Genomic DNA, 23,066 nt, shown 5'->3' on the forward strand with positions numbered 1-23,066 from the left:
GGAGGGAGAAGAGATATGCTAAACAGTGGTAGAAGATTGGAAAAAAAGAGCACAGCAGCACGGATGCGGATTTAAGCAGGTGGTACCAGGTCTGTGCTGAACCCCTGGTATTTAAAGAGAATGGAAAATTACAGTATGTGGATAATGACAGAGCTAAGGGAAAAAGCGTTTCTGTCGTCATCATGGGTCTTCTTGAATACAGGGAGCAGATTCTATTAGAACAGAAGTTCTAGTTTTCACTAGTGATATATTTACTATTAAACGTTAATGACTGGGAAGATCACAAAGTGCTGAATTAACATACTTGCTAAGGCTCAAACACAGGATATTATAGCGCAGTTACATCTGAAGTCTCTAGTTGTATCCCACGTCATCTGGGAGCTCGTAGGTTCAAAGTGGTAGCTACACACCTCTGCAACTGTAAGATTGTTTTCTTGAATATTTTAAGGCAACAGAAAGTATCAGTATTGCCTTCTGTCTGTGACAGTTTGCTCCCACCTAGTGACTCAGCAAGGGGTAGCAAATAGTTTTTAGAATTTTGATAGAATAGAAGGATTATTTTGGGGAGGAACACTTCGTTTTTTTGGAGTCGTTTGTCTCAGTTGATGTGAGTCGTGCATGCTGTGTAGAACAGATTTTGAGTTTGTCACTAACTGATGGTTTGTGACAATGAGAGTTGGATCTTTTAGAAAGTGTTCGTTAGGTAAAAAGAAGAAAATGTGTCTTCTGCTGCAAGGCTGTCTTTTTGGTAACTGAGAGTTTCAGGAGATTAAGAACATGTTTGTCAAAGGCAGACTTGAGGCTGAAGCCTTTACCATTGTGTGGTATTTAATGACCAGACTCTGAGGCCCAGATTCCTGCTGTCTCATTTTATGCTTCTCAGGGCTGAAGATTTAGACGTATTGCCCTCCATTTTTTTTCACGGCCAGTGAAGAAGAGTACAGCTAAGTAACGTAACAGTCTGTTCATCTGAGTTTCAGATAGGCATTTCTGTAATACAACTCACGTGTTTATAACTGAATGCAGCTCCTACCCGTGTTGCCTAAAACTAGTTAGTTTTGGTGATACTAAAAGGTGTAACAGTAACGATGCAAAGTCTGACTGATGCTGTGTTGTAGGTACTTCATAGCTCTGTGCCTAGAGCTCAGTGTTGCTGTGACTACCTGTATAATTCTGTTCCTCCCCTTCCCACCCCTTGCCCCATCGTGAAAGTGTCTGTCTGCCTTAGCTTTGTAAGTGATATCAAAATCTTCATATACATTTCATGTTGCATGCAAAGCGATGCGGAGCCCCAGGTTAGAGCTATCAAAACAGAAAGGTGATGGTAGCCCAGCTCTCGATCCAGACAGGCAGAGCAGGCCTGGTGGCTTTGAAAAGCCTTACTCTGTGGTTCAGCGTATGAGCAGCTGGATCCCAAATATGCATTCTCTCCCTGCTTCTGATGTACTTTCCTTCAAACGCATTTCTTACAGCATCTGTAACATTTACAAGGCACTTTGAAATCTGCAAATGGTGGTATAATATAGGAACAAAATGTTGATAACAGTAACCTAATTTTATCTGCTGTTTTAGGTGGGTCCATATTGTTTGTGCCCTCTATGTTCCAGGAGTGGCATTTGGAGATATAGACAAACTGCGGCCAGTAACGCTTACAGAAATGAATTATTCAAAGTACGGTGCCAAGGTAAGTTTAGAAGAGATGTACTGCCAACAAGGAACTTTATTTTACGTTGTTACATGCAATAGAATAACATACATCTTCCCAATTTATTTTTCTTGTTTATAGCAATTGCAGTGAGGTTCGGGACTAAAAATGAGATGAAGTTTGTTCATGGTTCTTAAAACATTACTCTTCCCTCCCTCTTTCTTTCTATTTTCCTTACCACTGTTCTCCATAATTTCTTTTGCTGTTTTCCCCCTAGTTTCCCTTATTTTTTTACACAGATGCTAATTACTTTCTTTTAAAGTAAGTTAGTGACAGATTGCCAGAATGTGGATGGAAAATGAAGAGGATTTATGGGATGAGAAATGGGATGAGAAATGAAAGTGAACTGCACAGATGAGGACTCATTCCTCTCGCAGACCTGTAAACAAATGCTGTCTGCTGTATGAAGAACTGAAGTTAGAGCTTACTTAGCTAAATTTCCCCCTGCAAAACCAGCTTGATGTAATATTCCTTTTCACTTCATTTCTTATCTGTTACATGTTGCACAGCTAAAGGGTGCCCTTCTAGTGTAGTGGGTGCAGTGTTTTGAGATTCTTCAGTCCCTGTGTTTTCTTTGCCGTTCTTTTCCTGCATGGAGATATTTTCTGCAGGTGATACACAGCTTTGCTCTGTACTCAGGGTGTGAGAGATTAAGAAATGCATTCCTGTATAATTTTATAACATTTTTTTATATGATTTGCTTGTTCCTGCGTATGTGCTCATTGCTCTAGTTAGCTGGCACAGCTGTTTGGTATGAATTTGTAGTGAAACAGACTGAGGAATTGATCTGGCTGAAAAATAAGTGTGTGTGTGGTTTGTTTTTTTTTCTGGGTCACATTAGGGGATGTCAGTTTGCTGTGTTTCAGACAGGGTGTCTAGAATGCCTGTAGTTGAAGTCCTGGTGCAGTGTTTAAGTGAATCACAACCTTCTTTGCTGATATTTATGATTCTTGAGCATTTCTTTTTGCATTGTCACACATTTTCTGCTTGGTTGTTGCTTGTCAGAGGACATCTATGTAATTATCTATGGTTCTCAGTCATCCACAGCACTGCTCTCTTTTTTTTTGTTTTGTTTTGTTTGTCCTCTGAACTTGTTGAAAAATTGAACATTTGCTGAGCTGTTGTGGTATTTTTGTGATACCATACTTACATAATTAATGACACAGGAATTGCATGGGTTGTATTTAGTTGTTGCCCTGAAGGGGAATACAAGACATGGAAGTTCATATAAAAATTCATCCAACGTGCTGTTTAGGTTGTTAAAGCACTCTTCCATTGCTAGTTGAAAATGAAATCAATAGTGGGGGTTGGGAAGGGGTGAAGTTTTAACTAGTGTCGACTGTCAGCAGCATACTTGGTTTCTGTACCACACAGGAGTAAACTTACCTGTTTGTGTTTCGTATGTGAGATGTAAATCATGGAATATGAGGCAAAACACACCTGAAGTATTTACTATGGCATTTTCCACTCTGCTTTATAAAGGAATGCAGTTTTTGCGAAGATCCTCGTTTTGCCAGAACTGGCGTATGCATTAGTTGCGATGCTGGGATGTGCAGAGCTTATTTCCACGTGACCTGTGCTCAGAAGGAAGGCCTCCTCTCAGAAGCAGCAGCAGAAGAGGTAACTATGGAAAGGATAGAATAAGATTTGTATCGAAAACTTGTGAAGATGACCTGAAATTGTGCCTTTTTTTTGCTTGCTCACTTGGAAAAAGTTTTTGTAAATCGATAGCAAGTCATAGGTTGAGTAAAGGGACGGCCCAGGGAGTGCTCTTTGTTCGCTAAATTGTCCAACTCTGAGCACCTTTTGAAATGGCCTGGGAAAAGGGATGATGGAGAAGGTCAACGCAGAAGCTGGCTGAATAGACTGTCGGTCAATACAGACATGAATTCTAACTCTTAATTCTTGAACTGGTATGATTCTATAACTTCACCTAGGTTGTCATACTTACCTAGCTGTTTATGTAGCATAGTAATCTCTCTTCCATACCAAATAGGACTGTCTTGAGAAACCAACTACGTTTGTAATGCCATTTTTTTATGCATGTTTTCCAGTATTTTCTTCAAATTGCAGTACAGGTATATGACTTTCCTTGTGGCAACATTAATCTTAGGAATCAGAATGAAAAGCAAACACTTATCACCTAGTGATAACTTTTTAATATCTGTTCTTACCAGTTTTCTCCCTGTAATATGATTAAAGCAGTTTAGATATGAAGCTCCTACTTCTGAATTCATTTTTATGGTATAAGTACTTTTAGGTTGTCAAATTTCATCCTAATATGTATAATTTGGATTAAGCCTGCCATGTTCATAGCTGCACAATTTAACTTATTATTGCCTTAGGAGGTACCACAGGTAACACACAAACAAGCATTACTTGCACTATTGAGATGGACACTTTTGTTTCTGAAAACAGTAGACCACTGTGGTTCTTAAAGGAATCACAAAATACTTTCTTTTGTGAGACTGATAAATAGGAAGATAGCATGATTACCTCATTGTTGTCCCGACTGAATTATGTGTAATGTTGATTCTTCAAACACTCTGAGAATTTCATCCAGGCACATGTATTTACTTGCCTTTCCACCTTAAAATTTTGTTGCATGTTTTCTGTAACCAAAATATATTTAATGAAGGCCTCAAACAATCTAATTTTAGTGTGCTGCTAATTTTTGGAAGTAAGGTGTCACAAACTCAAAATCTAAATCCAAATAAAATGTATTTGTAAGAAAAGCCTGTGTAGATTTTATTGGTCTGTGTTTTATAGGTGAAGTAAAGGAAAATTTGATAGGCAAATTGTTTATTAATATTTTTATTACTTTATGAAGGAAGACTGTTTTAAGTTTTTCTTCTTAGTCTGTAGATTTATGATTATGTTTCTACACCTTTGAAAATATACTAGCAATGAAATATACTTCTCAAACCGTATCTCCTCATGGCTCAGATACTTGTAGCCTGTTTGCAAGTGCTAAAAGTTGCTATAAACTTACAGCCGTGATAACGTGCAGATCTGATGGAGCAAAGAATGAAAAATAGAAAAAAAATATCATCTGAGTGATAATAAATCACATGGGGGTATGGCCCCTGAAAACATTTAGAAAATCATTTGAGAAAATGAAATATATTGCCTTTTGTATTATTCAGAATTGATAAGCCCTTGTAGGATATAGTGCAAAAGACACAGTGAAGCAACAGGAAGTTAGCAATATGTGTTATATGTTACGCGGATTAGTACTTAGGAATTTCTTCTGCTGTTTTTTCTGGGAATGAGAAAATAGGACAGCGATTGAACAGCAGAGAGTTAATGCATTTAAAATGTTTATGGTCACGCAATGAAAACAATGGAAAGAAACTTTATGTGGTAAATTACATCAGCGTGACAAAATTGATTTAGAAACATACTTATTAGTTGTTTTTAAAACCATGTCTATTTGGACATGTGAACTGCTTGCCAGATGTTTGTGCTGTTCCGAGCCTTTTGGCCTCGTGTGTCTTACTTTGTTTTCATTCCCTCCCCTTTGTTTTCTCTGAAACAGGATATAGCTGACCCTTTTTTTGCTTATTGTAAACAGCATGCGGACAGGTTAGACAGAAAATGGAAGCGGAAGAACTACTTGGCATTACAATCTTACTGTAAAATGTCCTTGCAGGAAAGAGAAAAACAGCTCTCTCCAGAAGCTCAGGTATTGTATGCATGAGAGAAATGTGTCTGTATTAATCATCCATCTTAAGCAAGAAAGAAACGAAGAGGATGGGAAATTACAGTAGGAAACAAAATGTGAAAGATATTGATAGTGCGTGGTCATTTAACAAAGCAGTGAATTATTTGTAGGTTTTGGTCTCTAAGAACAATTCTCAATGAACTAATTATCAAATTGTGATACCTATACTTGTCTGAACTGAAAGATCTTACTTTGGTTTTGTGGCAAAAAGTTGGTAATTGCATTTTCATTGTAGTTCATAGATTTTTGGTTAACATTTTCATCAAGATTCTTCATAAAAAAAAGACAGCCAGACAAAAAATTAGGCATATTTCTACATCCAAGTTCACTGAAAATCCACTTTTTTTCCCTTAGTAATATCTTGAACTTGGCAGAATAGTTTAGCTTGCCTAAAGATTTTTCTTGTTAGATCCTTTTTCACTTTTTGTAAGCCTAAGTAGAATTCTGTGTGCTGGGTTTTTTTCATAGTAAAGATTTCCTAGAAAAAATACTATGTAGGTAGAGAAACTGAGTCTGTGCTGCTGAGTGGGAGCTCTGAAAATCTTAGGCAACGTCTATGTCCCTGTCTAGTGTCAGGTCCATGTAAAACTATTAGTTACTGCATAAGCTGAACCGATAAATGTCCTGTTGATATAAAGGTTTCAATCCTTCTGAGGGAATCTGTGTACTTTGATACGTTTTAATGTGTGTACTTTGTTATTTTTTCTGATTCTGAGGAATTTATGGCATACTTTGCTTTCAGTGCTTAGGCTGAACTCATTCTATGGGAAAATTATACCTGTGTAGAAAAGCAGCTGGTTATTTGAACGAATTCTGACTAATTTGCTGTAGAAAGTAGCAGATGCTGTAAATAATGGAAGGCAGTTATGGGAGAGAAATAATTGCTTTTTTTCTGAACGAAGAACTGTAGTCTAATGATCAGAAAATAAATCTTCATATCATCAAACTTTTTATTTAAAAAAATCATACCTTTCTAGTTCTTCAAAGGTATTTGAATAGGAGAAGAAAATATTAATTTAAAATGACCTGTGCAGTTGCGAATGAATATGAGCAAACTCTATCACAGAAGAATTTTGAATAAAGTATTTCTGTGGGGTATTGAGCTCTGTGTAGCTTGATTTGAAACCGGTTACATAATTCTTGCTGAATACACTCAGCTCTCAATTATGTGAAATGTGCCTCCGTAGTGGAGAAATCACGATAATATGGACACTGCCCAACACAATGGTAAGTGCTGGTTGTGCAAAATCAGCTTGGGTCCAACAGGGCTTATTAACTCTGTTTTCAGGCATTTGTGATGCGGTGCTGATAATGCAGATAAGTTCCCAGCATTTCCCTCTCTTCCTCCTCTTTCCCCCAAACCAAGACCCTGCAGATTTTAAAATCTAAATTATTTGCATTAAATGTTTGGAACTGAAAGAATTTATGCTGAAAACTGCAGGTGGAGTTACTTGACATGGTGTCATAGGCACCTTGATACAAATTCGATAACTTCCATACATTTTGTAAAACCTTTTGATTTCACTATTGATGGGTCTAGCGTTGTATGAGTTTGCATTAGTATTGTATGTGTGTCTGAGTTTACATGGATGGAAACAGATTGGATGCTTTAAAAATACATTTGCATGTCCAGTTGTATGTATTGGGATTTTATGAAGTGATTGTTTGAATGGTTTCTGTTACTTTTTAGAAATGGAGAACTGTAAGGGGTACTTAATACACACCAGAAGTGTCTGACTGGGGAGTTGACACAAAGTACATATAAATTCACCTCTTACCTTATCATATGTTGTCTGCATGAGGAAGTTAAAATGCCACCAGTAAATTCAGCCATCTTTGTTAAATTGGGATTTTGTCTGAGAAATATGAAGCTTGAGACAGTTTAGTCTGGGAAAAATATTAAGTAAATATGTCTCTATAGTGTCTCTATATATATATGTACATAGAAAAGCTCACTTCGCGGGGAGTTTGTAGGCTTAAGTGGGGTTTACAACCATTGAGCTAATATAAACAAGTATGCAGTTGTACAAATAATTTATCTGGTATTGTGAAAGTGGCTTTTTGAGGCACACTTTTGAAGGAGAAAAAATGGATATCTGGTGCTTTGTAGCCCAGGCAGGAATAATTCAGCCAATAGTCTGGCAAGTCCTGTGGCCCAAGAAAGTAAATCCCTATAAAGAATATAATATATAAAGCTGTCTAGGACACTTACAGATTGTTGGAAGGTGTTCTATATTGAAATACTTTTTTTTTTATATCAATAAAGGAAATGTACATTCTGTGAGTAAAGCATATACTTGAGTTAGGATTCCATTTAGGCATAAGTCATTTTAATCTGTCATCTGTATCTGCAATAAAACTCTGGGTGTACCGTTGTATGACATCTTGGATGACTCCAAAGGTTTCAGAACTGAGCATGTAATTAGTGAAGAAGCATCTTAGCTGAGGAAGCTATAAACCGTTCTTGATCCTTCCAGTGGAGAATAAAGCAAGGTGGTGGCTGTAGGTGGTGGATCTGTTGCGTGGTGGCTGTAGTTGGTGGATCTGTTGCATGGTGCTGTGGGCCCAAGAAAAAAAGCCCTTGGGGTCAGAGCTGGCCTGCAAGCCATGTTTGCCAAGTTTCTTTGTCATTAATGTTGAAGACTTAGTAAACTAATGTGTTAAACTGTCTGTAATATTATCTTCAGCGATGCTGTTTGTAATCAGAGCTGTTCCTTAACCATAGCGTGCGTATACACGCACATGTTTTTGCTTTTGTCTCAGGAGTATCTCATACCATATGGTGGGGCAGTTGGATTAGTTTAGTTTCTTCTTTCTGCAGGCAAGTAAACAACTTCTAACTGATAGTCAGCTGGAGTGTTGCCTCTGAAGGTTTGTATGTTGATGTCATTTTCTGCTAGAATTGCCACTACATAGAGTTCCCGCAAGACAGTGTTTTCCACCTGTCAGTAACAACTTGATCTTCTGGGGTTGATCTCCCAGATGGTCACAGATATACAGATGTGATTGACAATATATATTGTGAGCCTCTCTTGCCTACTTCAGTTCTGCTTTGGTTGTGTTTTTGGCACATTATAATCAGCTAGCTTAACATTTATAAGGAGATATGACATTGAGAGAGGAGTTCCTATGAAAGGATCTCAAATATGGCAAAAATGCTCCTGTAGATACCAATTTAAAGTATATCTAAATGTATTTTTGATAGGTCAGCCAAGGCTTTTCCCAGTAGTGAATTTTCACAGTCCCATCAGATTATCATTATTAGAAGGGATTGTCTGAAAGCCAGCAATCATCCATGCTGGGGACATCTCATCAGGAAACCTGTGAATACCTCCAAAACCTACTGAAAGGATAATGTTATTTGTGTATGCGTTTTGAAGTAAAATCAAATGTCTGAATCAGTGGCTGTTTCTTGAGTTGTAGAGTTCCAGAGTGAAAACAGTGTTGACTAGATCATGCAGCTTTTAAAATGCAAATAGATTGTGGATGTGTTTCAAAAGGATATAACTCAAAACCAATTTTGAATTGTTCCCGTATGTTTTTAATTTATAGAATTCTTTATTGCAGGCTCGAATCAATGCCAGGCTACAGCAGTATCGTGCCAAGGCAGAGTTGGCCCGCACCACCAGGCCTCAGGCTTGGGTTCCCAGGGAAAAGCTACCACGACCACTTACTAGCAGTGCTTCAGCCATACGTAAGCTTATGCGCAAAGCTGAGTTAATGGGAATTAGTACAGACATTTTTCCAGTGGATACTTCAGATACTAGTTCCAGTGTTGATGGAAGAAGAAAACATAAACAACCAGCTCTCACTGCTGATTTTGTGAATTATTACCTTGGTAAGAATGAAATTTGCCTATTTTTCTCAAGAAAAAAAATTATCCCTTTGCTGTATGTGTACTGTGCTGATTCACGTTGCCTAGAGAAGCTGTGGATACCCCATCCCTGGAGGTGTTCAAGGCCAGGCTGGATGGGGCTTTGAGCAGCCTGGTCTAGTGGGAGGTGCCCCTGCCCATGGCAGGGGGGTTGGAACTAGATGATCTTTCAGGTCCCTTCCAACCCGAACCATTCTGTGATTGGCTTTTTTATTTTACTTATATTTCTTTGTTATTAATAGATAAATATGAATTATGACTTCATTTTAGGTCAGATACATTATTGCTTGGTATCTGTATTTACAAAGTAAGTTAGAGATTTTTTAAAAAAAAATTTCAGAAAAGAAGAAAATCATTCTAATATAAACAGGAGGCAGTGTCATTGCTAGGAAGGGAGTAGAAGCTTAGGTACCTTTGGTGTCATTTTTTTTTCTTTTGTTTTCCTCCCTTTCTGTGTGGAATGGTGTGATTTTTGTCTTGGGACTGTTTGCTAGATGGCTGATCAAAGCTTACCATTTAAATAACTTTACTAGTTATGCAGCAGAAAGTAAATGTTATGACTGTTCATTCTACTCAATCTGTATAATAAACCTATAGGCTATAGTTTGGTGTTTTTGTGTTCTTATGGTTTTATGCTTTTCATTGCTTCACATTTTTCAGTGCATAAAACTTGAAAATATAGCCAAGGATAGGAAATAATGCAATTTTCTTTTAAATAGAGAGAAATATGCGCATGATTCAGATCCAGGAGAATATGGCCGAACAGAAGAATATCAAGGATAAATTAGAAAATGAGCAAGAAAAGCTTCATGTGGAGTATAATAAGGTGAAGAAAAAGGGATAATGAACTGTTGTACTGGTTTTAGTATTGCTGCGGTTTAGTTTGGTAGCATTTTGCTTTCCAAACAAAATGACTTAGAAAGAAAGATATAAACCATTCTTTCTTTAAAAGTTATATTTAAAAACATATTTATTTTAAAAATAGTCTGTGGTCTTTTTTCCCCATGCAAGCAGAATCAACTTCTAAAATGTCATATATTGGCTGGGCATGAGTTCTTTAACTAACACCACTGAGACCTCAGTGACAAATTGCACATGGACAGACAGGTCCCTCTCATGAGTGAACTGTATCTTAGGGCCCTTCTTTTTTTCATTCTTTCTATGCATTTCATTTGAGACTTTGAGACAACAGTTTAACTCCTCTTTCTCTCTCTGTGGTGTTTTTTTTTTTTTTTTTTTTTTTGCTTGTGTGTAGTTCTAGATTCTTTTTGAACCTGCTGCTTGGTTCTCTGCTTAGAACCCTACTTGACAATAGAGAGTCTAGGATTGTCGGAGTGTTGTTTATTTGTTTATGTCAACTCCAACTACAGTTGTGTTCATCCTAGATTTAGTGACTTGACTAATTTTTCAGGCTGAAATAATCAGTATTTACACGTCCATAGTGTCCTCTGAGTATTTTGTTTGAGTATATGAAATTTGGGGCTCATAAATGATGGCATTGCTCCCCCAAAATGTTGCTGCTTTATTTTTTTATTAACTTATCATCATGGTTAAAAAAGCATTTTATATTTTAGTTGCATTTTTACTAAATAATTATATCTTTATTTTAATCTTTAAATATTTTGAAATCGAACGTAGAAATACTGTATCTTTTGTAATAGATGACATGCTGCAATTCTTGCTGAATTCAGCAGCCTCTCAGGTGACAGTGATGACAAACAATAGTGTTGATAATAATTCTTAAATAGTTAGGTGTGTGTTTTAAATGGAAACATATGGAAATGAAGCAGCAGGTCCTTGTGAACTGCCCGAAGATGATAAAGAGGAAGGGGATTGTGCACGGGGATTTTAACCAAATTAATAGGTTGTATATGCTGTGTGGTAACAAACAAGTACTTCCAGAAGAAAAAAAAAAACTTTTTTTCTGCTTGCATCCTTTATTAATTATATCTTTTTCTATGACAGTGAGTGAATGTTCTTTGGTAATGCAATATAGAGCTTTAATTCATTTATATGGTTACTTTTTACAATGTCATTGCTCAAGTAGTATGGACAACACATAAAAGATGTTGCTATATTTTAGTTTTGCTTTTTAGTTGAGTTTATGAAACCTTCTTTTCATACTGAAATGCTTCAGATCTTCTTTACAAACAGGTGGCTGCCCAGGTTTTCATCTTAGTTCCATTAACTTGCTGAATGATTGCACTGGTCTCAGCTATATTGACATGAGTTCCATTGTTTTTTATTCACACAATAAAGTAATGCACCCTAGATAGGTAAGAGGTTGAATGAATTTTATTAAGTAACTCTTAATGGATTTTCATTCCTGTTGATTTTTTTTTCTTTAACTTTTCAGCTGTGTGAGTCCTTGGAAGAGCTACAAAATTTGAATGGAAAACTGCGAAATGAAGGGCAAGGCATTTGGGCTCTACTGGGTAGAATCATTGGACAGGTTGGTTGGGTTTTTTCTCCACTTTTTATACTCCATAGGCAGACCTGATGTTCCCAGAATTTTGTTTTTGCCTGTCACTTCTATGGCTGAATAAATTGCTTTGATGAGACCCAGGCTTTACTCTGGGGATAATGTTTCCTGATTGAAATACCTAGACTTCTGCAAACCGCCTATTGGAAACCTGTAGCTTAATTTTGTTGTTGTAATAGTGATCTTGTTTGCAAAATTCTTTCATTTGGTATAACTGATTGACCTGTCATTTGTGATGAACCTTAACGTGAAGCATGAGTTAGTCCTACCATTTTTGTCTCCACATTGTCTTTAGTTACTGTAGGCTTCAAATGATATGGTAGCTCTTTATGGCTTTTCTAAGATACAAATCTTTGAAACTGCAGTATATATGTGATGGTTTTTAACTGGAATATTTTGGTCAAATGAATATAAATATTCAGGAGAAGAGAAGATTTGGATTGCGTCCTGTTGTCAGCAATTTTCTTTGTTCTCATTGATACACATGGAGAAAAGAAGGAAGTATAGATTCTTGCCATGTTTTGACATATGCTTTATGTCAAAGGTATTAAATGGCAATGGACATTTTAGATGTCAGAGAGAGACTGAAAAGATTTCCAATTGTGATTTTAAGGAAGATGGAAGAAACTGTTCGTTGTAAAAATACAGGCATACAATTAGGTCACAATTTTGTGGTGCCCTTTTGTAAAGCTGAGTTAGTGCTGCTATTCAGAAAATGAAGCTTACCCTTTCTTTATGCAGTTGTGATTCTTAAGATATGCTAGCTTTTTCTGGTTGTATTTGTCCACCTATCTTTTCTACTTGTGAAGAAGGATTCTCTCATAATGTACCTCTTGAATCACGATTATTTTTTTCCACTCCTTTTTGCGATGGCTTTGAGTAAGTATTCACAAATATATTTCCTGGTGCAAATGTTGCTAAATGGAAAAAAAGAAGAAAAGTTAAGTAGAATTCATTTGCACAGCTTGCATGACATTTTTTTTCCAGTTGGTTGAACAGATGCAGACCCACGGGGCTGCTGAGAAATGACTTTGATAGATGGCTGCTGTCTGAGAAGCTAGCATACTGCAGATTAGTAGAAACCCGAAGAGAATCTCGTCTGCTTTGTGAAGGGCTTGGTCCAATAAGATAATTTTTCTAATTAACCTATTGAGCACCATTGTAGCAGGGATGTTGGGGAAAATAAACTGCCTTAGTATTCTGTCAGTTTTCTGAATTTGCCTTTGCTTGTTTTAGCTGCTTAGAAAAATGCATCCTTGTTCATCCCTCTGTTTGAAGCTTGAAGAAAAATTTGGAAAGCTAGAATTTCAATCTGGGTTTTATTTATTAAATTGAGAAAGAATAGTATAATATTACTTTATCCCAGTATGACTTTGTAATATGAACATCTGTAGTTGCTCTTGTCTGCAAAATAGCTAGCTAAGCAATTTCCCACTCATAATTTGAGTCTTGTTCTTCATGCATTGAGATTAGAGTGGTGTTCTCTAAAACTCTCAAGACTCATGTATACTTCATTTGTTCAAATCCAATAGAAATTGAACATACCAGCAATTCTACGTGCTCCTAAGGAAAGGAAACCAAGTAAAAAGGAAGGAGGAACGCAAAAGACATCCACGCTTCCGGCTGTACTTTATAGGCAAGTAACAAAGTCTTGACAGAATAGATAAAACATATAGTAAGTTATAGTTTCACAGAAGTGCTAAGAGAAAATTGTTTGCTTCGATTTTGATTAACAAAATGCTTCAGAGTTGTCTATATGCTTTACTTACTTCTGAAGGCTAAGTTGAACAGTAATCAATTCTTCACCTTAGCACTCATCAGTAAGCTTTGGGGTGTTTTTGCTAATTTGGCAGCGGTGGTTTGAGGACAAAGGTAACTCTTCACAGCTGAAATAGAAGGCTCCTTTGCCTCTGTGGTGTGAAAATTTTTAACTGGTCATCTTGTCTTTTGAATGCAGTCATCTGTATTGATGATTTTGCGAACAGTGCTGCTGTTTAGTCACAGTGGCTGGGTGCATAAAACACTTGTCATATCAGAATTTTTACTTTTTGCTTATGGGTTGTCAAATGCTTTGGGATAGCTTGTGTCACTTACTCTGTCATTGTTCCACCCTTTCTCTTCCTTCAAAGTTGTGAAGCTACTGACTGGGTTTTAACTAAGCCTAACAGTGGAAAATATGCTGGGATCCCAGAGCATGACTGTGCGAAATATACATATCGTCTTGGATCTTCTTCTCTTGTCACCAGCTGAGAAGTGGCACGGTCTGTCGCTTATCTAGAGAGCAGCAGCCAGGCCTCCAGCCACAGCAAGTGGGCAGTATCATGCCCAGCTAGCAGGCTAAATGAAGAAGACAGGATACATAAGCAAAAGTTAATTTTAGTGCTGCGAGAGGTGAAAATCTTGAGAACACGGCAGTGGGCTGAGGATTTGGCAATTTAGATGTATACACAAACAAATGATAGGAGTCACGCTTTACTAGTTCTCTTTCATTCAAATTCAGTCATTTGGTTCCTCCCATTTTATAATGGAATCAATGAACACCTGATCTTTTCGAAATACCTAAAATTTCGATTACGGTAAATAATAATAACAAAAAGGAAATGTAATTTCTTATGAGTTGATACATTGCCGAACATAATAGCAGCAGAGACCTATTTCAGGGTGCTTGCATTATTGAAATAAGCATATGATTGTTAAGACTGATAATAGCAGCATAGTTTTCTATTTAAGCGTTTGGATGGCACAGATAGTATTTTTTCCACTTCCCACTGGTACATTTTGTTGAAGTACCGAGTGATTACTTACTGGTTAGAAGTCCTCAAAAATTAGATTGAAAGACATTTTATTGTTAAGTATATTAGATGCCTTTTTATGCTTTACTGTATATCGATAGAAGCTCCTTAAAAAGTAATTATGCACTTAAATGACGCATTCAGATGGAAGTTGCCACTTGTTTATATTGAAACTGGGGATTATGTTGGGATGTATTGTTTGTTCTTTATGATTTTAAATATAATACTTTTTTGCTACCTACATGAAAAGTTGTGGAATTTGCAAGAAGAACCATGATCAACACCTACTCCTACTGTGTGATACTTGTAAACTCCATTATCATCTTGGTTGCCTGGATCCACCTCTTACACGGATGCCAAGGAAGACCAAAAACAGTTACTGGTAAGAGTGCAGCTGATGTATTGTCTTGTGCTATCTCTTAAAGTAGGACATAAATGTGAATGGACTTGCAAATTCTAAGTGTTTTAGACATTGCTATAATGCAGTCTGAACTGAGGTATTTTATTTTCAGGTTATTAGCAGTGATATTTCAAGGTAAAAAAATAGTTGTAAAGATTTTCTCATTATTAGCCTCTGCGTAGAAATAGATTATAGCTTTAATTTTCTTAGCTTTTGCATTCATTTTTGATTATTAATGCTGCTATATAATAATGGTAGGAAACGATAGGCTGGAAATTAAAGACTTGATCTTCTGTTTATCTTAGGACCCAGATATGCAACTCTCTGTCCAGATCTTTAGGAAAATACGTGTAAATACTTAAAAATAAACTTGTAATTAGTAGTTTATTGCAATGTGGAAATCATTTGGGTTTACTTCTGTCTTATGACTCAAATCTGCAAAGGCAGAAGCATATGCGTAACCATACTTACTGCAGTTACATTTCCATGAATTAAAATTATTTTTGTGCCAGTGGAGCAGGACAAAAGCTAAGTCGTACAATGCAGAAGTGGTAATGTGGTAAAGGTGCTGATTTCCAAACTGTGATAAAATTAGCGTGCTGCTGTGTTGTGTTAGTATTCTGCATGTTTCTAAACTGCTATAAAATGGGTCAGAAGCAGTTATTCAGAAGCAGTTTTTGTCTGGCAAGAAGTTTGTGTACAGCATCTCTAGGTATCATCATCACCTTGTCTAAACGTTCAGGTTTTTGGTTCAGGTACCAAATAAGATTTGTCTAAGAATTCCTTCTAAAAATACAGTAAAACTATTTTGATTGAAAAAACTTGGTTTCTATTTTTCTTCAGATGTCTCGTATTTATTTATTTATTTATTTTTATATTCCATAAAACATTTACTGAAGTCATCTTTTTGGGTAGTTTTGATGATTGTGTTCAGAGCAAGATGGCTGGTACATGAAATGGGAGGTCTCTCTTTTTTTATATCTTAACATGACAAAACCTGAATTTACCCCTGTAAATTTAGTTAGTAAATTAATAGAGATTTCCTTTAAAAGCTGACAATCTCAGGAAGGTTTTTACCATCACAAATATTTTTCTGGACTTAAATTTCCTTTAATTATTTAATGTAGTCTGTGATTTTGAACTTTTCAGTATTTCAAGGGCATTCTCAGCTCTTTGGTCAAATTTACAAAGTAGTTATGTTACATAGAAGCTTTTTTTTTTTTTTTTTTTTTGGTAGCTTCTGCATTTGGTTTTTGTTCTGCTTTTTAACCAAGTTGAAAAGGCTCACCAAGAGCTATCAGTCCAAAAGATGTAAGACTACAATTCTCAGTAGGTGTTAAAGGCAGAATAGGTCAGGTTAGGTAGTAAAATGCTTTGATTTCAAAGCTACAGTTTATCTTTATTGTGAATTTCATGCTTCAGTTATATCTCAGATCGCAAACTTAGCTTTTACTTCTAATTAGATAGGGCATATTCTGGAGTATGAGATTATAATGGACAAATTGAGCTGTATTGATTGCATTCTTTTCATCATTGAACACACCTTTATGTATTTTTTTCAGGATCAGTAGAGAGCATATAGAATGGACCCTTAATCTAAGTTGGAGTTCAGCAGGTTCCCCCCCCCCCGCTGCTGTTTTGAATACAATTTTAATCTTTTTCATTGAGTTATGAAGAAAAGTGCGATTTTATTTTTTTTTTATATGGCGGCCATGTGCTTTTCAGATATTTGTATAGATACAATGGGAACTTAGACAAAAAGATAAAAGTAAGAAAATGTGTATAGTGGGAAATTCCTTGAAACGTTAGGCAGGTTGAAAGACTTTATTTAAAGTGGTTAAGAATGTTGTCTTTAGTCCTCTTTTAAACTAATCAGCAGGAAACAGTTAAAAATAATTGCTTCTTAATTTTTACTTTCTATTTCATTATCACTGCTAATCCTTTGCTCATAATTGCTAACTTGAGCCTTTGCAAAATGTTTGATGAGTAGAATCATATACTTTATCAATACATATTTATTTAAACATTGGGTAGTTTAGCAGGAGTTTATTCCATAAGCTTCGTATTTTATACTGTGTTTGAGGATGCCAAATGATTTAGCTTATGTGTGGGACGCTATGTAGATTAGTTAATAGTTATACTTTTTGTCCGTTTCATAGAAATTTAAATTATAGTGTACAAAAAAGGATTTTGAAATTATTTGACTAAATCCACTATTACATTTAATAGTAAGAAAAAAGAATTAAAACTTTTTTTATATTTAAAAGCTAATTTGTTAAAGAAAGCTCAAATTATAATTAATTATCTCGATGTTTCTAAACACTAAAAGGAGGTAATGATTTTAGTCTCAGTGAAATCGCAGTAAGAGCTTAGACCTGGTGAGCACCAGTGTCTCACAGCTTATTAGAAACTGGTTTCAAGCACTTAACGTTAAGAATTTCCCCAGTTCAGAGGCCTGACAGTTTTCTCCAAGGTAACATTTATACATCTTGAATATTTTAGAAAGAAATTGTTTGTAACATAGTAAGTCCAAAGCCTGCCCTCATTTCAAATAGATTCATTTTGGAAGGGAAGAGCATGACAACTGTTTTACGTAATAAAACACGAAAGCATTAATTTTGACCTGTTTTCATGTGGTGCTTTCAAAGCAGACCATCGGCTCTAATCATAGAGTAAAATGCTGTGGCATACTTCTATTTAAAAATTTGGAAATTTTCAGTTTCTTAGAAATCCTGTTGATTAAACTCTAGAATATTCTTTTGATGCACATTTTATCATAAAATTAAGTCTCGCCATTCTCTCTGACAACTTGTGTGCTTTTATGCGCCTGACCATTCGGGATGGACTGGGAGCTGTGTATTTTACTGGTAGAGAATGATCAGAACTGATAGAAAAGCAATGCACAAATGTTGACAGACAGAATCAAAAGCTGATTATAAAATATTGACGTTTTCATTAAGAAAATACTCAGCAGCTACCAACAGGGAATCGCTCTTTCTATTGAAATGAAGTTGCCGAAAAGCCGTGATAACTTCTGGTAGCGCATGAAATGCTGGGGACTGAGATGAACTAAACAAAGACTAGGGGTCATATTAGGGTTGGTGGGTTTTATTTTTTGTTCTGGAAGGCCAAGTTATTTTCGTGGTAACTCTGCTGTGGGGAGCATTGGCCACAGGACAGAATGCGCTGTGGTGTTGCTGACCAGGAGTCCCGTGAACATTCATTCAGTATCTGGACATTCGTTCATATTCGTGACCCCGCTCATTCAGTACTGATCCAGCACATCTCGATTGTTTTTTTCCTCCTGAGTCATTGGATAATTATATTAAAATTATTAACTTGTGTAAGTGAGAGTGCAATATAATATTGCATATAACATATAAATTTTTTGTGTATTTGTCACTTGTCCTAACTGAAGGATGTTTGGGTTGTTGCAAATGGCAAATTTTCAGTATCTTTACTGTCTGAAAGATGCTCTTTGAAGCTCTTTGACAAACTCTTTTTAGTTCATACATGCTCTCTCTTATCTCCACAATAAGAGCAGTCTTCCTTTCTTTTTCCACTTCCAGTACATCATTCAACATGTGTGATTTATTCAAATTACCAGAGCGTAGATGTCATCTTGAAGCTTTGGTCCATGTTTCGCAGGTTCAAAGTGGTTTAATTCTTTGCTAACACTGCAAGCAGTGGTTTATCACAGAGTTACGTCTACAAGACCTGTTTCCTCCTAAATAAAAACAAGCCAGACTCTAACTAATAACTGTACAGTTTTCATCTTTAAACACTGAGGGTAGAACTGTTTTCTGGAAGCACCATAGTATTGTTCAGAAGACTCAAATTTACTCTTTTCACAGTAAGCACTGTGTGCAGAAGATGCTGGTTTCTTCCAAATCCTCCTCTGGCCGAATGCTCAGTTGTGATTATAAGAGTGACTGTCTTGTTCAGTCTGAGTCCTTTATGTTTTCATCATATAAGCCACTCTGAAACTGTGTACCATACCGGTTAAGGCAGTCTAATTCATCTATAATGTGGTAACTGAACAAAACCTCAGTTTTTTCCTAATTTTTGTAGCATTACCTTTTTCAATAAAGTATTTCCATTATGTTTTTATCTGGTTTTCTGTCTCATATAGCAAAGATGTTGTTTGCTTTTTTATTAAAATTTCAAAAATAAAACCAGATTTGTGTTAAGTTTACCAATATGTTGGCTTTGAGCTCTGTTTGGTAGATCCTCAACTTCGTAACGCTTCATTTATAAAGGAATGGTGTTTAGTGTTTCTTTGTCTTTTCTAATCATCATTTCAGAAATTCCCATGTGCCAGGCCCATCAGTTAAAATGCATTCACATTTTTTTTTTGATATGTAAAGCTGCAGCGTAAGGAAACATCATAATGTCATTGTTTGCACTGGATTTTTTGGGAAGTAACAGAGTTTTCTTTCTATCCATGGTTTTCGTTGCCACTTGACCAAAAAAAACACCCCTTCTCCAAACTGTCCCTCCCCTCCTTGCTTTCTCAGTGATGTAAATGTTCACTTTTTCACTTTGTAAATTTCTAGGTTAAAGGCCTCACGCTATCAGTTTCCAAAATTTCATAAAAAGAAAGCACTCTGTGATCTTTGAGTGCCTGCTAAAGCCCCATTATAGGTTCACACGTTTCTTGAAGCTGCCTGTGCTCCAAAATCTATTCACCAGGCAATGCAGAAACATTTGCATCATGCAGTTAAGCAAAAACAGTGTTTCAGTGTTAGCCTGGACCTTTAATAATTTTTGAAAATTAATAATGTGTGTTCCCTTTCACTTGCTGTTCTTGTCTCTTGCTAGTGTGTTGAGAAGATCCATTTGCTTTGTGAGATGGGAAGGTATCTCTGGTACCATTGGTTCTTGTACCAGGTCAGACTGGAAACACAGCAAAACCATGGAAAATTTTTTTCTTCTGTAGGTTGTTAGTGCTTAAACAAAACTTTCTGTATGAAAAGGTTTCAAGTTCTCACTGAGATTTCTTGATGGATCAAATACTTCCAGTAATTTTTAGTAGTAGGTACATTTTAGTAGCAGGTGTATTATTGCCTTCTACTGATTTTCTCTGTGAGTCTAGATTAGGCAAGTCCAGACTAAAGGCAAAACAAAACCTGTGTACAGAAGTTGAATCTTTGGCACCGTTTCTCCTGTTGATTTGTTTGTGCTGCATGGCAATGCTTGCTAGTTCAGAGGTAGTTGAGGATTGTTGTAATAGTTGGAAAGGTGACCTGTTGTGGTAGGTTCTCTGTTCACTGATTGTCCTTGAAGAGGTGAAATTAAATGAGCATGGCTTTAGCGTAGCCAAATGAAAGGCGATTCATATGGCTGCGTTCCGTGAATATGTTGGGATTAAACAGCAGAATGGGAAAAGAGTTCTTTGAATTCAAGAACCATGTTGAAATAAACCGTAATAGGAACTGAAAGTTAGGAGATTGTTTCCAAGCCAGGGGAGTGTGTGTCTGTAATAGCTTTTCTGTGGGCCCTATGGGAGTTAACAACCGAACTACTTTATAGTTGAAGCTTGACTGTTTTATAATAGGGTTGGTAAGATGTGGGTGCCTGTGATAGTTGAGGTTATTCCAGTAAATCAAGAGGTTGCTTGTAAGTTCACGTTTATAACTTTCCTTTTTTCCCATACCTTCGGTGTATTTGTGAAGTTTTGTTCTGTGATTCACACACCACCCCTCCCCATCGTACTGTGATTTTGCAGCTTTCTTTTTGTAGATCTAGCTTTTTTCTAATTGTGATTGCTGTGACGCTTGTACCACCTGTTTCAGAGCAAGCTTAAGTCATGAAAGTGGAATTTCAGGAACTTCCACGCAGTACCTCATCTGTTGGCAGACATGTTTCTTGTCTTCCGCACTAATATCAAAGTTAAAATGCTTCATTTATTTACATTTAAATAGGGCCCTAATGAAACTAAAGTACTTTGCTGATCTGCGTAGTTATTTTCTGTACAACTGTCTGAACTTACGTAGAAGAAAAACAGTGTCTTTCCCTTTCAATAGTGCGGAGCTAAAGAACAGGAATGATGTAAAACTTAGGTGCAGGGTGGTAGTTCCAAGAGACTGGCTCGCAACTCCAAATATTGCTGTAAAATCATACTACTATTTTTTTGTCTTGTAAGAACTTCAGTATTTTTTCATACAGCTCTTTCGTTGTAGAATGCTTACTTTTAAAATTAATACATACTACATATTTTTACTGTAAGAATGGGGAAAAGAAACTTTTTATAAGAATTGTTCCTCACAGTATTTTTGAACACTTTCATAGCTGTTGCTTACATCTGCATAAGCAGACCATGGTAAGTACTTTCAGTTGTGCTTTCCATTACATAAATTATTGACATGACTGATGCTGCAGTATTATGGAGTGCTGTGCTCTCTGATGCTTACCAAACAGAAAATCTCCTTAGAGTTTTGAGTTTCAAGTTTCGGCAACTTGAAGACAATGCATCATATAAAAGAAAAGAACACCAAGTAACCTTTAGCTAAGCAGGCAACACAAAATTTTGAGGAAATGCTCTTATCTCTAAAGCTTCTCTCTCCTGTTACATCATTGGAGGGCCTTTCTTCATAAAATCTTACAATAATAGTAATTTGCTCTGTGTGCCTTTATTTACTTAAGTGCGCGTGTATACATATTTTTGTGTGTGTGCACACAAATTTATGTAAAGTATAACTGTAAAAAGTAGCATTTTGTGAAAGTTATTATACCTTACATTTTTCTATTGGTTTTATGTTTGTGTCCTAAAGAGGCTTAGAAATGCTACAGGTACTGTGTCCGTAATGAACTGAGGTTTGTAAAGAGGAGGAAGAATAGAGCATTACACACATGTATGCTGGCCTAAAACTGTTTGCAGAGTATAAGAACTGCATAAACTGACTTCCTTGTGTTTTGGCTACTGATAAAGTCTCCATACTTACATGAAGGAGGGAAGAGACTGATACTTTCCTGCAGTCTACGCTGTAGTACTTCTGCTTTCCTAGACCAGCAGATAATACTAGCACTTGCATGTGTCCTGTTTCCCTGGGTCTCAAGTGCTTTAGAGATAAGTGATTGATCTTCATAACGTTATAATGCAGCCACGATTATCTTAACTTCACGTATGGAAAAACTGAAGGAGAAAGATTATGCTTTGCCAGGGTTACACTGGTAAGTTACCCAATCCAGGATAAGATCCTCTCTATTTTGGCTTGGTAGCCAGTGGTCTGTCTAGTGGACCACGATGAATGCGGTTGTCTTCTGGTGTAGCCAGTAGAGATCTGATATTATACTGCTTCAATTAGTTTGAAAGAATTAGAAGGCATGGCAAGTTAATGCAGTTGATATTGTGTTAGCCCTTACTGAAGTTCACAGGAGAAAGGCTGTTCTTGTTGAACACGTACATTTGAAGAAATCAGCCCGGACACAACATACGTACCTGACTTTGTTCTTTTGTTTAGGTACGGGATGGTTATGCCTTCTTGTCACAAGTCTGTATTAACATTTAACTTCAAATAATTAAAGACATGTTTTCTGTTTGTCTCCTTGCAAAGCAAATTTGCTCCTTCGTTTAGATATTTTTAATGTGATAATTTTTAATGTGTGTATCTCTTTTAATGACAATTAATAGCAGAACATAATGTTGATACTTTTTTTTTTAGTTGGTATTAGAAAAAGAACATGTTTAATATCACTACAGTGATCAATTGGAATTTGTTTGAAAGGTTTTATAGTTTTTTGAATTGGAAATATAGTGTGAGAAGGAATTAAAAAAACGGCTCTTAGCGGTGGATGTAATTTTTAAGTTTTCATTAACATATTTTTAGTTAAGATCCGCGTTTATGACTTTGCATAAGATAAGTATTTTCTGAAAATAAGAACAAAACTTGATGATTTCCCATCTTGTTAATTCTGTCATGGAGCTTGTTAATAGCATTACCTTAGCATCTGTTCTCTTTTGAAGTTCTGAACGTGATTCTTTGCTTTTTCAAAGACTCAATAGGCATTTTTTTCAACTCATTGTTCAAAGTTTACTATGCGTCTCCAGCTTCTATATCTTTAATTGTCTCTTCTTTTTTTTTTTTAC

At 36.2% G+C, this 23,066-nt stretch overlaps 1 protein-coding gene across 6 annotated transcripts in view; it reads left to right on the top strand.

The window, feature by feature from the left end:
* The window catches only part of PHF14 (PHD finger protein 14), a 168,092-nt gene that overhangs the window by 33,118 nt on the left and 111,908 nt on the right, over window positions 1–23,066 (top strand). For all 6 annotated transcript variants that reach the window (XM_063324913.1, XM_063324914.1, XM_063324915.1 and 3 more), the window contains exons 6-13: window positions 1,573–1,684; window positions 3,188–3,325; window positions 5,244–5,390; window positions 8,997–9,267; window positions 10,023–10,129; window positions 11,660–11,755; window positions 13,318–13,421; window positions 14,828–14,959. In XM_063324913.1, coding sequence (XP_063180983.1) covers window positions 1,573–1,684; window positions 3,188–3,325; window positions 5,244–5,390; window positions 8,997–9,267; window positions 10,023–10,129; window positions 11,660–11,755; window positions 13,318–13,421; window positions 14,828–14,959 — 1,107 coding nt within the window. The remainder of the gene's footprint in view (window positions 1–1,572; window positions 1,685–3,187; window positions 3,326–5,243; window positions 5,391–8,996; window positions 9,268–10,022; window positions 10,130–11,659; window positions 11,756–13,317; window positions 13,422–14,827; window positions 14,960–23,066) is intronic.

Source organism: Chroicocephalus ridibundus, chromosome 2 (assembly GCF_963924245.1).
Source record: "Chroicocephalus ridibundus chromosome 2, bChrRid1.1, whole genome shotgun sequence".
In the NCBI taxonomy this organism is placed as follows: Eukaryota; Metazoa; Chordata; class Aves; order Charadriiformes; family Laridae; genus Chroicocephalus; species Chroicocephalus ridibundus.